Source organism: Chelon labrosus (assembly GCF_963514085.1).
Source record: "Chelon labrosus genome assembly, chromosome: 4".
NCBI lineage: Eukaryota > Metazoa > Chordata > Actinopteri > Mugiliformes > Mugilidae > Chelon > Chelon labrosus.
Window position 1 is genome coordinate 31,896,778 of NC_140340.1, and position 18,441 is coordinate 31,915,218.

Sequence of the window (18,441 nt, forward strand, 5' to 3'; positions counted from 1 at the left end):
AATGGTAGGCACATAACACTGTCTCATATTAATGTTGTTAATATCTAATGCATGCCTCAGTTGCAGGTTTACAAGGGTATGTTTGTACCCAGTGTATTTATCATTTGTGACATAGCAGGGTCTGGGTGGATTCTGAGCAGAGTGCATGTGACAGAAGAAGTGCTGGACTGGTGGCCATGACAGCATTAGAGATGCAGGAGACATGACACTCTCCATTCTCCCCCCCTGTTTGACATGTCATTTCAACGGGCAGTGACACCGCTTGTGTGTGTGGGTTTGGGAGGAGGGGGGCTATCTCAAATATAGTTTCATTTCCCTGCTGCAGTACACCATGAGAGCTGTGTTCGACTTCAGTTTGCTCAGCATCCGTTATTATCTCATCCAGACGCAGCTTTCATGGACATGAGCTGAGACACCCTCTGTGTGTTACAGCCACCTGTAGGCCTCTACTGCTGGAGAGCATGGTGTCCAGGTTTGTAGTCTGTAGACTGGTTGCTTTGACCACATCAGCAGTTAAACTGGTAAGACTTATTAACCCTGAAGTATGTCTTCTTCGAAAAATTGCAACAGAGCGAACAAAATGAACATGGTATTAAGTAAATTGTAAAAAAAGTAACTAAAATAGTAGTAATGCAGCAAACGATTATTTTTTCAATCAATTTTTCTTTTTTCTTTTTAATGAATGTATTGACCTCAGCTAAAACAGAATATTCATTGAAATTGGTTGAACTACTGGTCATGCCCTCAGCTATAAAAGTATTAACAACGAGAAATGTCTCTCACGCGTCTGGCTCTCTGCTTAATGAATGTAATCACTTCTGACATCTGGATAAGGGCTTTTTAATAAACTTTGCAAATCGATGTATTTTAGTAGTCAGCGTAACCGATGGCATTGATGAGTTGTTGCAGCCCCGAAAATGAATAGCAATGGTTGGTTATTTTAATAGTTTGGTAAATTACAGCAGGCTGGAGAAGACAATAAAAAAATTAGGGGTGGGACAAGATTTAAAAAAAATAAAATAAAATAAAAAATTTAATTAATTAGAGGCTTTGTAATGAATTACTTTTGATTAATCACGTTTTAATCACATTACATAACAATATTTGCCCCAAAAAGGAACATTTTTTAATTTAAATGGATTTTAGTGGACGACTGAATCAAATAATAGGTAATATATTGTAATCTCATTCTCTTTTAACGTCTGGAAAAATGAATTTAATTGCATTTCAATTCAAAACAGTAGAAAAAGAAAGAAAAAATCCCTGGCCAAAACCGAACAGACCTAAAGTTAAAGTGTCATTTTATGCTCTGGTGGTATGCAAACTTTTTTTTTTTATTTATTTTTTTTTTTGCACAATTTGTACAAAATCCCGCATTTATCAAGGCTAAAATGTATGCAGTGTAGCTTGAACCTGGTTATTTCTTAACTAGTGAGTGAAATCAAATCTTCCTCAAAGAGTTTTTGATGGCAGTGGTGATCAGAGGGTTGAGCTCGTAAATTTTTATTTGTTTTAAGGCTGGGGATTGCATCAGAAAAAAACAAAAAATTGCAGCACATGCATGACTGAAACAAAGATGGGAAAGAATTGTCATGTAAAAAAAAAAAAACCTATCTCACTTTTTGTACTGTGAAAAAATAAGTAAATAAAATAAAATAAGTTTATAAGAAGACCAGGGGGGCTCTGATTCTTTTCTTTTCTTTTCTTCCAGTCCCGTTTTATTTCTTGGCAGCTTCCTCATGTTTTCTTGACCCGATGACCTCACAGCTCCAATAACAGCAACAAGCAAATGAGCCATCAGTGACAGACACACATCAGGCCACCAACACTTTCACATGTGCTTTTCTGTTTAGCCACATCAGGTCCTAAATGTGGCATTATAATGTATCACTCTAAAAATGACACTATAATATAGTAGACAGCCACTGTCAGCTAGAGTCCCTAGTTTATATTTGTAGTTACAATTTTAATATTCTACTACATGCTTTGGAAAAAGAGGAATATATGGCACTAAATTTGTCCAAAATGATTTGTTCTCTTACTCTGTTTGTATACTCTTTGTATAGTAAGTGCGGTTTACAGCCCATCGATTACCAGTTCTATACATTGCCACCCAATAGTTTTGAATATTTAACTTAAAAAAGCTACCAGTCATTTCTGTTCACACCTGGCTAATCAGTACTAATAGTTCTAGTTCATTTCATATAAAACCAAGATAAACAGATTGTATGTATTTATTTAAAAGACTTTTCATAACAGAAAGTCGATCTTAATGGTGACTCTGTGATTTGCTGGACAGCAGTCAAATCTTGACACTTAAGCAGGCAACCAAGCTACTGGGTCCAACTTGGTGCACCAACACCTCCAGGCCAGGAGGCTATTAGGAGGCAGGGGTGGGGGTGGGGTGTTTGTATGTGTGTTTGTTTGGCCTGGCTGAGGTGTGTGCATGGGGGGGACACACGCAGAAGCATCAGCGGTGGAGACATTCGGCCATCACACATGACAACCTGTCAACCTGTCATGCCTCGACCTCCAGGCACGACTGCTGGACTGCAGTGCAGGTCTCTGTTTGGTGCGTGTGGATGTGAGTATATGTAGGCCTCATTATTTTGGGGTTTTATGGAAAGTGAATGTGTTTTGTTAATTGCATAAGTCACATAGGATGGTACATAGGTGTGCTGTCTCAACTGTTCTTCTGACCACAAGAAACTGGTTTTTAATCCGTCATCAAACTATTTCCTAAATATTAATATTTAAGACTCAAGAGTTCTCAGTCCACAGATTTTAATTAAACTTCTTCTGGTTGTATCTGTCTTCTATTTGTACATCTTTCTTTTTTTCTCTCTTTCTCTCAGTGCGTCCCTGGATCTCTTGGATCTGTCCGTGCTGATCAAAAAAGGCCTCAGTCCTCCATCAGTGTTTGTCAGCAGTACAGACGGAAGGATGGATGGATGGAGAGATGGAGGATGGGGTTAGTTGGAGCGATGATGGGGGAGGTGGAGGTGGGGAGCACTGACAGACAGTCCTCACTGACCTTTGCCCTTAGCACTGGAGTGGCCCTCGTCTATCTTTGTTACACGTCATCTGCAGATGGCAGACTGTGATGTTGACAGATGTGATGTCTGAGCACATCACAGTAGATTAGTCAAGTGGTAAATAGTGCAACTTAGATAACAGGGTACATACTGGTATAGGAACCAGCTGACTTGTGTGTCACAGAAGAAAGAACCTTCAGGAAATGACACCATTTGATCTCTGACTGAAAGCTAGCTTTATACCACAGCTATAAAAAAGACTTTGCACGCAGGGACATCCATTATTAATCCATTATTACAAGGTACTCACTATTTCAGAACCATCCCCAAAACACAAAAATGACTCATTACTCAAGGAGCCTGAACTTCATGTTTTGGTCACTGTGTCCAGCATAGATCCAAAAAAAAGGAGTGCATGCTGCAACTTTTACAACATTAATTTGTCCGAAATGGAGTGAATTGCAAGTCGCAGCTTTAAGTTCTGGTGCTTAACTAGCTACTGCCTTTGATTATAATTTATTTACAGTTTGTATAGTCAAAGTGTACACTAGAGTATTCATCCAGCATTCTTTATATTATCAGCCAGTTTTGGGTTGTGCACTTTTAGACACTTTACTATTCCTGTTTTCCAGGGGCTGGCGCACAAATCCAAATGACTCATCAGCTCATAAAATAAAGTCTGCACTGCATAGACATCACAGTGCTCTGGCCTACTTGGAGTATTTTTGTTAGTTCATATTTATTTGTTTGGGCTTTTTGGGTCACCACTGGGATTACTTGTCACTGTTACGAATTAAAATGTTCTTTCACAGTGGATCCAGCTGCTCACTTTTCAGAGTCACATTACAAGTTAGTAAGAATTTAAAACAAACAAATGCTCAATCTCACATGGTGCAAATCTTTTTTTTAATGCGATTAATACGATTTTGTGCATGGACTATATGACAAGTGGCCAAAAAAATAAATAAATAAATAAATAAACTGGAGTCTCCCCACTAACTACCTAGCCGAATAAATAACTAAACTGATACCTAGTCTTCGTACAGGTACTTGTGGTGGGTATTTATTCACTGAAACTCAGCGGCCTTCGAAAGCAATTGCATAAAACAGCAATACCCCAAAACCCTGAATGTGGTCCCGAGCCAATGGCTTCAACCACTTTCCCCGTCACACTAAGAACCCCTTTCAACAGATTCCCTATCAGAAACTGCTGCTACACCTAACAGAGGAGAACACCAGTTATACCAAGGCCACATCAAACAATTTAGCACCATGTGCCTTCCTCAAAAACAATGAGCCAAAATGGTCTAGATGAATTAAAGCTCTCCAAATTAAGAAAACCTACTCATCATGTGTGATGCTCCAACAAAAAAAGCAAGATAGAAAAACTGCCATTATCACAATCTGATGAATGGACGAGCCCCCATTTTGTCACGACCTAGCTCAGAGGAGGGACAAAATGTGGAGACCACACACGTAAAACTCAAATTTATTAACCAAACTTAAACAATACCGCACAAGGAGCGAGAACATGCAAACCATTATGTTCCTTCAAACCACAACCCAGAAAGGAGAGAGAGAGATTGAGACTGCCTGCTGCAGTATATATAGGTGGGCGGTCACAGGTGTCAGCAATAAGGGAAAACAAGCCCCTTCCAAGATCCTAGTAGCCACCCTAAACAGGAAGCAGGCCTTGAGGCCCACAGGGTGTCACAAAACCTGGATCTCATTTTTCTTCCAAAAGAGTGCACATGTTGGAAATAAGTCAGTAGTATCTCCCAGTTATCTAAACCACTTGTTAAGATGTGAAAGCATAGATGAAACATTCTCATAAATTCATGTTTTGCAGAGCTACATCCTGATTCATCCGTTGCCCTGTGCTTAATGTAGCAGTGCACACAGCCACCGTCTAGTCTGGATCATGAAATAACTTACCTTTTTGTTCCTGACAAAACTGTGGCTCTGAAGTCTCTTTTCTTCATAAACTCAATGATTTTGAGTTCTCTCCTGGCAGTTTGGGCATGGAGTACAGGGACAGAGGGGAGCAGGGCTTGTTCAAGTTCTGCCTTAGATACTGGCCAGTTTAACAGCTCAGACACACGTTGACTTGTTATGTCAAAGTGCAGCGATTTAGGGACAGTGGAGGGAAGGTCATTTTGTGAAAGTGAATTGGGTAAAGAGGATACACAAGGGCAAAAAAAAAAAGAAAAAGACAAAAGAAAGAATAAAGTCAACATGCAAACAACATGAAAGTGAAAACTAAAAGACAGACCAGAGGAGACAAATCAAACCATAACACCTAGAAGTACAAAAAACACAGGAGTGGCTGATCTTGTTCCAATGTTATTATTAGTTCCAATAGAAAATTAAGTTTTGAAATCATTTTAGCATCCTGGAGCAGTTTGTACCTGTGGGGAAAATGAAGCACACTGTCAGAAAGCATTTGGACTTATACCTGTTTCCATGGACGTGGGAGGCACAGAAGGCAAAGCTGTAGTGCAGCAGAGTGGGGTCAATCATGGCTCCATTCTCTGCTCTCTCCAGGAGATCACTCAGGTAACACAAATGCCGATGGCATCCTCGAACGCCATAGCGAGCACAGTACTCGTCCAAGACAAACACCTGACCGGGACTGAACCAGCCCTGAGGATAACACATGTAAACACATTTGCATGACTCCTCTGATGAGATAATTCCATACATGTCTCCAGGCCAGGGAGCTTGACGCAAATATTAGTATTTATATTTCTTAAAAGCTGCAACATAAGTTAGATCTCCATCTAAATGTAGAGGGAAACCAGCAAAAATGAAAAGAATGCAGAAAACATAATGATAATCTATAACGTATATTATTTCATGTGCTCATGCAAGGAAAGTGACTGTTTCCTTATCTCTCCATGTCGATTTTGTTTTTCTCTTAGTTTTCATCTCAGCAGTGGAGTGGAGTTTTGCTGTTATTAATAGACAAACTATTCATTCATTCATTCATTCATTTTCTATACCCGCTTATTCCTGTTAAGGGTCACGGGGTCTGCTGGAGCCTATCCCAGCTGTCATTGGTCTAGAGGTGGGGTACACCCTGGACAGGTCTCCAGTCTATCACAGGGCTAACACAGAGAGACACTCACACCTACGGCCAATGTAGAATCACCAATGAACCTAACCAGCATGTCTTTGGATGGTGGGAGGAAGCTGGAGTACCTGAGAGAGAGAACATGCAAACTCCACACAGAAAGACCTTCTCGCTGTGAGGCATCAGTGCTAACCACCTCGCCACTGCGCCGCCCACAAACTATTCAACCAAGCGGAAAAATAGTTTTGCTAAAAAACTGCAGGCGGGAAAGCCACTGTTTTTATTAAATGTTCACACGAGTCTATTACCATGCTTTATTCGCCTGAATTTGACCACTGTAATGTTTATAGTCGGTGTGTAATTTGCACACTAGAGAGACTGTGTTTGAGAAACTGCTCTGACAGTGGTTGATCAAAGATGAACTCCTGTTGTTTTTTTGTTTTTTATTATCATTATTTCCTCTAGCCAGTTCTCCTCGGAGTGAACTTTTCCAAATATGCACATTTTAAAGTTTGACCAGGGGATAATTCAATTTAATTCAGTTTTATTTATCACTAACGATACACATTGTCTCAAGACGCTTTACAAAACCTGGCCTGAAACCCACACAGCAAGCACAAAGGCAGCAGTGGCAAGGGAAAACTTTAACGGGTAGAAACCTTGAGCAGAACCCAGCTCATATAGAGGGACCCATGTCCTTGGGACTGGCCAGGTACAGACAGAAAAATAGTTCTTCCAAACTCTTTAGAGGTGGTTTTGTAACCTTTTCAAGATATTCCCATCTCTTTTAATGGAATACAACACGTCATATCAACACGATAACTAATAGATGGACTTGATATAAAGTATTTTCTTACCAGGCAGGAGTACGAGTCATTGAGTCTGTGGTCCAGGGTGAGGCGCTGTACCAGCTCAAACAGCGAGGCGTGGTCAAAATTACAGGGGTTAGCTGAAATGAACTCATCCATGCCATGCTTCTGGGCTCGATCCGCATCTGTTTCCATAAATTTAGCAAAGAGAGAGAAAGAGGGGAAAGGACGGGAAATATCAGAGTCTAGCAGGAACAAAAGTGATTTAAAATTAATTTTCATGTGTGACAAAAATGTGATTAAAACAAGTTAAATAATATACTGAAATAATTACACTTATAAGATTAGGAAAAATTAAACAGATGTGGGTACATATTTGGTAAAGAATGTATTTGGTAAGGAAGAATTTTGGTATATCTGAAAAGTCAATTTTGAATTATTCATTCATTCATTCATTCATTCATTCATCTTCTGTAACCGCTTATTCCTGTTAAGGGTCGCGGGGTCTTCTGGAGCCTATCCCAGCTGTCATTGGGCGAGAGGCAGGGGTACACCCTGGACAGGTGTCCAGTCCATCACAGGGTCAACATAGAGAGACAGACAACCATTCACACTCACACTCACAGCTACGGTCAATTTAGAATCCAATTTAGAATTACATGTGTATTTCTGATGAATGATCAATGAGCAATTAATAAAATGAAATTTATAAAATGAATAAACATAGTGGACTAAGCTAAGGTTTTCACATTAAAATTAATTCATAATTTATTATTATTATTTATTATTATAAGCTCCCAGCACTGCCTCCATTGTGGGTCCTTCATGAGGCTTGCCTCATCAGAAAGGGTTGAGGTGGACATTTCCAGGCAGATATCAGGAGGTCACTGCTGATCTGGATGTTGAAGGTTAGTTATCACATTTGGGAGTCATAGTGTGTTCATTCAAACAAATAGGGGCAGATGCGGCTCAGTAGGTAGACCGGGTTGACCACGAACCAGAGGGTTAGTGGTCCGATCCCTGGCACATGCCACATGCCCTCCTCAGTGTGTGTTCTTGTGTGAGTGAAGGCATTGATGAGTCATTGTGACTGTAAAGCACTCTGAGTAACAATAGGTAGAAAAGTGCTATAAAAATAAAAGACCTTTCCCTAAGTTTATTAATTTGAATCTAAAGACGTCTTTTTAGCTTCATGTGTGTAAATACATTATTTGAGCATTGGACTTTGAGCCCTGTTTAAACAGAATGTATCATCCGCGCTACATGTAGATACTGCGGAGAGGAACGACCTGCCGCTTCACTGTATGGACAACGTAGACAAGGTGCAAGACCAAGCAAAGTTTGTAAGTACCTGAAAGATTTTCAAATGTTGGGCAACCCTGGCATTTTACTGCTGTACCCATGAACATAAAAGTCAACCTTACCCAGGGGCACTTTATTAGTAGGAGACACATTTAACCAAACTCTATTGCTATGTTTATACACCCAGTAAATATGCTGCCGTGCCGATCAAATGATTTTGTGCTCTCCAGAATGTTTTTACATTTCTGCATAAAAACTCAAGACAACTGATTTCCACTGAAGTCCAGAAAGTGGACATAGAGAACCCTTAATTGAGTTTTCTTTGTCTACTTTGCCCTGAAAAAGCTTTCATTTAAACTATTTGGTCTCATCCATCCACAAAACATTTTCCCAATAGTTTTCTGGCTTGTCCACATGATGTTCAGCAAACTACAGATGGGCAGATATGTTGTTTAACCCTGGGTTCCTTTGTGATTTCTCAGACTATTATGCATCCTGCTTTTGCAGTGATCTTTAGTGGTCAACCACTCCTATGGAGGGCAACAGTCACCTTAAATCTCTTCCACTAGTTCACAATCTGACCACCACCACATCCAAGACACATTGGGGGATGCCTTTGGAAGATCTGATCTCTGACTACATTTGGAGGTGGTCTGAGTTGCATTTGCCTCATTCATTCAGAAAAAAACACACAACCACTATTATAAATGATCACTTGAAAAGGAAAAAGTAATGATAGCCTTTTAAAATAGCTGTCAACTAACTAATACATAAATCTAAACAAATCATTGAATATGAGCACACTGATTATGTCATTAAAAAATGTGTCAGCATGTGGAAAATGATGCAGTCATGTTGATGTATAAGGAGCCTGGTGGAGTTAAGTTACGTATTTCCTCAATCACCAGTGTGATCTTGTGCAGGTTTAACATCAGAGCAGAGATCAATACATAATAACTTGTTCCAAAGTCATGACGCACACACAAAAACAGCAACGTTTGTGGTTCTGAAACAGTGGTAGGTAGAGATTCATTGGAGACAACTGCTGTTAAAATATTCTACTGCGCCACAAATGATGTCTGGGTTTATTTGCGTACAGAGAGCAAAACTGAGATCTGATCTGAGAATCCGGCTGGGGCCGCATGTGGAGATGCATTTTAATGCAGAGTGACCAGGACGGATGTTAACGTAAGGACTGAACAGAGCCCCAGACCACCTCCAAATGTGATCTCAGTGCGTCCTGGGTGTGTTCACACCTGTACTTTAGTCTGGTCACTTGTGATTGGATTCCTCTGGATAGATGTTAATGCAAGGACTGAACAGGTTCTTAGGCACCAAAACTACTTAGTAAAGTTCATGAAAAGTTCACATTATAGCATTTAAATAGATCACATGGACGAGGGATAAAGGAGCAACAGAGAAATTTTGTCACATGACATGGGTGGGTTGCAACGGAACCTTGTGCATGTCTCTGAAATGCCTACCACCAATACTGTAAAAAGCGAAAGGAAGGGATCTCTCAAGTGACCTGTCATATCAAGAACACAAGCAGTGTTTCCCAAAATATAAATGAACAATGTTTGTTTTGATTGCGGTAAAGATGAAGAATTGGAGTCCAATCAAATTTGGCTATAAAACAGTCTAAAGGTCTTATTTACCGCACAGATTCAGTTGACTTTGATCTTGAATACAAACTAGACACGGAGTCTGTCCCATCAGCTAGGAAAGCCCTGGGATGGATGAGAATGGATGTTATCCTGAGCTACACAGCAATCAAGAGATTTGTCAGCCAGCGTCCTCTTCACTGCCCATCGAAGGCACCCCAGCTGTCAGTCATCAAACAAAACAAAGACCAAGATGCTGGGAGCTGATTGTGTCCCCTCAACAAGTCCCCACACCCTCCCCCAAAAATCTAAAAAGGTGACATTGTGGTGCCCCTTTGGTCTGTAGCTGGTGGCCTGTCAGGTCTGTTTGATGTGAGTGAGTGGGAGTGGAGGCGGGAGGGCTGGACAGTAACATGGAGTGACATTAGTCACCCCCGTCCGTCTGGGCTGGGGATTGATGGCTGCTACTCAATTATAGATCTAGACGAGATGAACTGGGAGGCAGTGGACACTGGTCATGGTTGTTGTGGTCAAAAGCATTTGGGGCTATTTAGCATGTGGCATGCTTTTTTTGTGGACTGACCGTAAAACACATGTGAACACAAACACATCTAGATTCTTCTGTCACCATAGATTCCCAAAACCAACCTCTGGCTAACATACACCAAAAAAGTGATTTCAATCACCTTCTACATCTCCTCACGTTTTACTGCAGTTTCACTGACCCTCCTGTTGGACTTCCAGCTGGACTTCGCCATAACACAGTGTATCATAGTAATCAATGTGTAGGAGCTAGTAGCTGGTGATGAAAATAGGCAGGTGCTTCCTTGGACAAATGAAATGCTAGTTGAACAGCTTGTACGGCATTGTTTTCATCATCTCGAATTAACTTGAAGCATTATATGCAAGGGTTTTGAGCTATACTATCAAGTACCAATTACCAGGGGTCAACAGGGTCAGTAGGATTTGTCACAGTGATAGAAGAAATTTCCTTGATGCAGTAGCAGAATGTTTGACGTTTTCTGAAGAAAATGGGAAGTGGAGTCTTCCCATGAGTTGATGTTGCTGTTCCACAGGGTTATTATTGCATAATCAATGTTTGTCCGGAAAACAGCAATAAACTCCATGAACATGTTACCGCATTGACAAATTAGCTAATGTAGTGAACTGAACTGAACATTCTTAGAGAATCAACAGAATGCAACAGAAAATGCAGAAATGTACATAGCTGCCTCAAATGATGGGAAAGTTTGAGGGAGTGAGCAGTTTCCTCATTGATCCAGACAGATGTGTTTTATGTCTCTTCACTGGAAGCTTCAGTGACATTGGCTAAATACGTCAAAACATACTGTGGTGCAATATCACTTAACTCCTTAACGCCTAGTGTCGCAAATTCGCGACGCACTGTTTCCGCTCAGACTGCAGCCGAAATAACGCATGTAATCCTCCAATGTCGGTTTGTGCACATTCAAAAAATTCCTAGGAACCTTTTGCAAGCACTAGTTTCTCGTAGGACCAGTCAGAGTGATAAGCAAAAATACAAATAATTAATTTCTTTTTACTGTAGAATAAAAATGCATCACCATGACACAAAGTGTGGCGGAACTGGCATGCTTTTTAAATACTTAAAGCCTAAACTGGAACTACACTGTATGTGTAATAATTTTTGTTGCAGTGAGGTTGTACTCAGGGGGCAGTCTTCTCTTTTAATAACTATGTTTATTCATGTGAAACCAGATTTGTCAATTGTATTAATGATGCATTAAAGCGAATTATTTCGAATGCCACAAATGTACAGATTAACACACGCACGTTCACTTTTGATGATGCATATGCACAAAGTAGCATATTTATCCAATATATGTCCAGTATAAGAATAAAAACTTGAAGAATATAAAATAAAACAGATTTATTTAAATGAATGTTCATTATGCTAATGTTATTAACCTATTAACTAAATCAACTAAATATTTCAATCTACTGACAGCCCTAAAACTTTTATCTGGCAGTAATAATCTATAACAACTCCTCTCATCCTGTGTGCTGAGTTTAGGCAGCTTGGAAGCACATTCAGCCACGAGTCTCAAAGCGTTTAGGAGGCTCTTTCTTGCCAGCAGCTGTCAGGATGCACAACCCCACGTCACACGGCACCTTCAGCCTCGCTTTAAAAACAGATGTCACTTACTGTCATTACCCTCATCAAAACAAGCTGGATAGAGAATAATTCTCTTCACTTCGTCTTTGGACTATAAATGTCATATTTATTACATTAATAACAGTCAAGGAATCTGTTATTTTGTTATTGTGCACATCTTTTCCACGTCAGTCATCAAACATTGCACTGACAAATAAAGGAGCACAGGAAAGTTTTTTTTAAACCTGTGACCATATCATAAGTGTATGAGAGACCACTGGATTGTGTAATAACTCAGGAGAAACACTAGTAAGAATTGAGCGATAGTAAGGCTGGAAGAGACAATATTTCTATATTTTACCATGGTGGATTTCACTTATGTAAACCCAGCACTGTTTGCTAATTTAGCCTTGAGAAGTTCTACGTGTAAAGGTCTGCAAATGTTTTTGACCCCTAAATATTAAATTGACTTGAAACTTCAAAGTTTCAAATTAGTGATAGCAATCATGTTGCACTGACAACAGCATAGGGAACAATATGATTTTACAAATATTACTCATCACTCACTCACATACAAAAAAACTTTACACTGACTACAGATTGGAACATGTAATGTAATACAACCTATGCCAACTATAACATGGTTATCTGCAATATCTTTGAACACAGTGTCAGAGAGGAGGATGCTGGCAAGAGTTAAGACCATCCTGGACAACACATCTCACCCACTCCACAACACACTGGTCAGTCTAAGGCAGGGGTGTCAAACTGATCCGTGAAAGGGCCGCTGTGGCTGCAGGTTTTCATTCCAACCATGCAGCACCCATGCAGCACCCATGCAGTGGGTGTGGCTGGCAAGTTTTTGTTCCAATCAAGCAAGAGGACACCTGAAATGACTGCGTGAAGGCAGTTCAGTTGATTGATTGAGCCAAGTCAGGTGTGCTGCTGCATGGTTGGAATGAAAAGCTGCAGCCACAGTGGCCCTTTCACGGATCAGTTTGACACCTGTGGTCTAAGGAGAACCTTCAGTAACAGACTCATTCTACCCAAATGCACCACAGAACGCCACCGGAGCTCATTCCTGCCTGTGGCCATCAAACTTTATAGCTCCTCCCGCTGAGTGTTGGTCACTCTTAACACCTTTAACACTTCCGACGCCGTTAACTTATTTGCAACCTCTTACCTCTGTATATTGTGAATACTTGTGCAATATTGTTCTTTTACTTTAAATGCATCTTACTTTATTTTTAATATATTTTTGTACTACTTTTATTCTATTGTATTTGCTCTGTTAACTAGCAACTGTCACTTTATGGGAGCAACAGCAACAAAACAATTTCCTTGAAGGATTAATAAAGTATTCTGATTCTGATTCTGGTTCTGATATGAAGTTGACAGTTTGGTATAGGCGTGAATGACTGAACACAGTTTTGACACTGGAGTAGACATTTTGAAGAGGATAACAAAACTTTAACTAAACCAAGTGAATTGTAAGCAGTTGTGGGAAATAAATAAAAAAAACAGATTTGTTTTGTTAGTATACAATAAGTACTATGAAAACGACAATAGAGTATGAAAAAAAAGCGAAACACAAAGTACAAAAAGTCTACCAAACTTAAAAATTTCAAGTGCAGAGATGATCTTCTTTTGTGGTACTAAAATGTGTCAAAACAAATTAAACTGTCAGTCAGCATAATAAGAAAAACAGTAAACTGTGAAGCTCAATTTCACCTTTCAGCAAAGCAAAACTGTCAGGTCTGTCTTTGTTGTTACAATGTTTTAATGTGGTCTATTTTGATTTGGGTTGGGGGGTTGGCAGCTGGGTGGGTGACATGATGTTATATTATTCACTGCGCTGATACAGGTGTGAACTGGCAAGTAGTTATTTGGTAACATTGACTGATTGCTGCCGGATTTAATTGTGCAGGAACCACACTGTATTATTCATGGCCTGGCACTTTTACCTTGGTAATTACCAGCTGCTGAGACTCAGTGGGACTCCAGTGGTTGTGTCAAAAACATCTCACTCAGTGAATTCACTTACACCAGGATGTGCAGGAGCATTTCATTATTTATTGGGTGTGTTGGTCTGAAACCATTTTTTTTTTTGTCTTGGTTGTGCTACTACAGAGTATTATCAAATGTATTAAATGTGTGAGGTTTTATGTCAGCAATTATATATATGAATTCAAAATTCATCCTGTGTGAGTGCACCGGAGTGTGTCCTTTATACTTTCAGGGGACATCCCAAAGAGTATGATCACATTAAAGAAGCAGTCTCAAAGATTCTCATTTAAATGCATGTCTTTTAAGTTGCTGTCCCCTAATCAAGTAACACTAAACCGACCCTATTGCCAATTAATGGAAATTACAATATTTTTATATCTGAATTATTACAAATTGGTAAGTAATGAGAGCAGTAGTGGAAAAGGAAAGATCAGCCACAGTGAGCTGTTAGATGAAGAGATGCATATAAACACTTTAAAGTTGCTCAAAGAATGGTGGGGAAAGGCCAGGTGTTGCCTGGTGTCACCACAGGAAGTTTGAGATTGCCCGTTTAGGCATATATTTCTCTTAGTCCGCCTATGTTGCAGTTAGATTAAGACAAACCTTAGGTACCACCACTAGGTGTTTAACAATATAGTGTAATAATAATTTATCACTGATAGAGGCTGCAGAAAAGGCTTATGTGATAAGGTTATAAGTACAGGACGCATTCAAGTGCATTCCACTTCCTCTTCCAAAAACAAAAAAAAATAATAAATAGCTGTGCAACTTCTATACCTGGACACATTCTTCTTCTTTATTTACTAATGAAAACACAATGTTTAACCCAATTATAAAATACCGTATTTCCTAATCTCAAATATGTGGACAAAAACACAGCCAAAGCAAATCATGGCCGGATTCAAAAAGATTAGTGTCTGCATATCCTCTGACAGACATGAAGATACAATTAGACTGATTATTAACAGAAGAAGAGTGATGGAAAACAAAATGGGAAAGAAAGAAAGGGAGGAAAGCACTTACCCTTTAATCCAGCTACAAGATAGCAGGGTCATGGTTTAGAAGAAGAAGAAGAAGAAGAAAAGAAAGAAGGAACAAACAGAGAAACATAAAGACACACAGCAAAGCCACCAACACTTGAACACCACTGCAGTCCTACAACAAAGAGCAAAGCAACACAAAGGAAAATACTAACAGTAACAGCTGACCAAAACAGACTAAGGACAGTGTTGTGCCAATATGTAAAATAAAGCCGTAAGTACACCTCAACAGCAATAGACAGAGTGAGATGTAGAGCACAGAGGAGAAGAAAAGTGACCAAAGAAAAAGACTAAGACTGATCAAACAGTTATTAAGAACAACAATTCAGTTGTTAGACCTAAAAACCAGTCTGGAAATGAAGATTTTAGATTATGAAATTCTGTTCAGGGTGAAGCATAACTCCAATATGAGAAATACGAGTTGAAAACTTACAGAACTGAGATATAGGTGCATCAAGCTGCGGCGCTGTACTCCCCCTTGAGTTGAGTTTCTGGACCTGGGTGGGAGGAACTGGCTTGTGTGACTGGCCAGTGGCCCTGTACATGGCCTGCACCCATAGGATACGGTCCTGCTCGTCGTCACTGGCAAAGATCACAGTGTCGCCCTCTTTTACAGCATTGAAGAACGTCCGACCGCCATCTAGACCTGAGAAATGGACAGGAGACGAGGGCATTGTTAAGTCTTGTTAACAGGATCAGTTCATAGGTACTCGCTTATCACAACACTTTTATGTAATAAAAATGCCACAAATAGACAAAGGGGCCTTATAAACCATAGTCAATATTCTAATGCAGGCATTCTGTTATAAATCAGTCCCAAGTCTAACCCAGACTAAACAAAGCTCCTATGTGACAAATGGGTAGATGTGACATTTAGTGCTTTCAGTATCAATAGGTATAGGTAGGCAAACGCACTATATAAATTCAAGCCATTTACCATTTACAAATATTAAACAATTTCTCTAACAGGCACCACAGAACTAGCTGGACAACGATGGCAGATTTCAATCAAACCACACATACTGCAGTCCTAAAGGTCTAATCGTCTGAGTGAAAACAGCTCGAGTGGGTGAACAGTGGCAGCAAATTTCAACCTCAAACAGCGTGACATGGCATGGTTACCTGGCTGGGGGTCGGTATAGTCCACTGTGTAGCCGTCCAGCTGAAGGAGCTCCACAGGCTCGGCCTTCTTCTCTCTGTAGCTGCACATGGCAAAGGTGTACTGACTCACCTGTGCGCCAATCACAGAGAGAGGAAATGTTCTCATATCAGCTGTCTCAGAAGTACAGTATCATTCAGATCAGAAGATGCAATTATATTATTACACTTTTGGTTTATGCCTTCCTTAACAGGAAGAAACCCAGCTAATGTGGGGGTAGGCTATCTGCTTGAGGCCAACCGGGTAGAGACAGAAAAAGAGAGAGGAGAGAGCAACAGGAGGAATGAGATTAATACATAAATATATCTGAATAAAGCCTACATGCATAATACAAAGAAGAGTATGATGAGAAATAAATGATGCAGTGTGCTCACAAAGTTATTGCTGTAAGAAAAAAGCATTTTAAGACCCAAGTGTTATATTGGCGTAATAAAGTTCTATGACATATGATGGAGCTTGGCCCTTTAAATTCTATTCTAGATTTTACAGGGAGCCTATGAAGAGGGGATAAAATTAGAATACTAAGATCTCTCTTGCGAATTCCTGCCGGCAGTCTGACTGAAGCATTCTGATTAAGCTGGAGTCTTTTTGAGCTAATTGAACAACCTGATAATAATAAACTGAGGAACTCCAGCCTAAAAGAAACTAATGCATGAAGTGTTTTTAAGCATGACTTTGATACAGCGATAATTTTGGCAATATAGGTCAGGTGAAAGAAGCCAATCCCGGTCCCGAAATTGTAAAGAAGGGAATCTTTTTGTCTGTGAAGGTTCTCAGTCATCCAGGTCATGGTATATCCAAAAAAGGTTCAAAAACGGCAACTGGACTTGTAGAGTTTTTTGAGAAGACGTTTCACCGCTCATCAGAGTAGCTTCTTCAGTTCTAGGGGACTGGTGGGAAGTCTGAGGTTTCAGAAATCACCACATTCCAGTTTATTTCAAACCAGGGAATACATTTAGGCAAAGACTGGTCCACCCTAACGACAAAACACCCAGGCAAAAACAAAGTAATGTGGTGTTCGCTGTTCAGTGCAGTGAGGAGTGTATAGACTTATACATTGGGGAAACCAAACAGCCCATCCATAAACGCATGTACCAGCACAGGAGAGCCAGCTCGTCAGGAAACGATTCAGCGGTCCACCTGCACCTGAAGGACAAAGGACACTCCTTTGAAGATAACAACATCCAAATCTTAGCCAGAGAAGACCGATGGTTTGAAAGAGGAGTAAAGGAAGCCATCTATGTCAGAGTGGAAAAACCTTCTCTGAACAGAGGAGGTGGACTGAGATTTAATCTGCCATCTATTTACAATACAGTTTTAACTTCTGTCCCCAAGAAGTTTCAGTCTCATTCACACCTTGACACTGGAGCCTCTGACGGACAAGAGTTGTTAGAGCACCATTCATAGGGAAGAGGAGGGGGACAAAAACAGTCCCCCCCTCAAAGACAGGTAAGTACCCAACCGTTAATGGAAATTAGCTGCACCGGTTTCTGGTTGTTAACATAACAAGCAAGTTCCAGTAGGAGTTCCTATTTAACCCTCAGACTTTCCACCAGTCCCCTAGAACTGAAGAAGCTACTCGGATGATGAGTGGTGAAACGTCTTCTCAAAAAACTCTACAAGTCCAGTTGCCTTTTTTGAACCTTTGTTGGATAAGGGAATCTTTACAATAATTACCTTCCCTCCACTGTGATATCAATATAGGATTAGTACCAGTCTTAGAGCAAACCTACTAAGTTGCACCTAAGACATGTGTTGACGTGCTGTGAATGGAACTGGTACTAGTAGCTGGCTTTGGGTCCAGTTAATAAAAGGCCAAATACTATAAGCGTTCCTCTGGTTTAGGTTAGTGGCTGGGATCTTGTCGCTGTCCCCTGCGTTGCTAACAGGAACCGTAGTGACACTCTGTTGCTAGCTGTAGCTGGCCTGCTGTTACTGTAGCTGCCAGTCATACCAGCCTGTCGTCACAAATCACCAGGCCTGGCCAATCTGCCGCTGTTGCCACCTCTGCTGCTCCCAGTGGCAGCTCTCACTCTAGCTGCAGCTGCATTCTGTTGTGCCTGTGTGTGTTGGATTTCCCCCGTGTGTGTGTGTGTGACAAATGAAATTCCCCACAACAGCAATGATGACTCCTAGGGCCAAGTAAAGGATGGAGGGAACCGGACTAGCTCTCCAGCAGCTCCCTGGCCTGCAGGACATCATAATGGCAATTCAGATTCTAAAGTACCCCCCACCCTCCCCCCCGCCCCCAAACACACTCCAGAACACCAGCTTCCTT

General features: G+C 40.5%; 1 protein-coding gene across 4 annotated transcripts in view; it reads right to left on the reverse strand.

Annotated features, from left to right (window-relative positions):
* LOC311487606 (calcium-dependent secretion activator 1) overlaps window positions 1-18,441 on the reverse strand; it is a gene marked incomplete at its 5' end in the record, with an annotated part of 135,463 nt that overhangs the window by 56,774 nt on the left and 60,248 nt on the right. For all 4 annotated transcript variants that reach the window (XM_084543954.1, XM_084543953.1, XM_084543952.1 and 1 more), the window contains 4 exons: window positions 5,491-5,678; window positions 6,966-7,102; window positions 15,438-15,650; window positions 16,127-16,235. In XM_084543954.1, coding sequence (XP_084400080.1) covers window positions 5,491-5,678; window positions 6,966-7,102; window positions 15,438-15,650; window positions 16,127-16,235 — 647 coding nt within the window. The remainder of the gene's footprint in view (window positions 1-5,490; window positions 5,679-6,965; window positions 7,103-15,437; window positions 15,651-16,126; window positions 16,236-18,441) is intronic.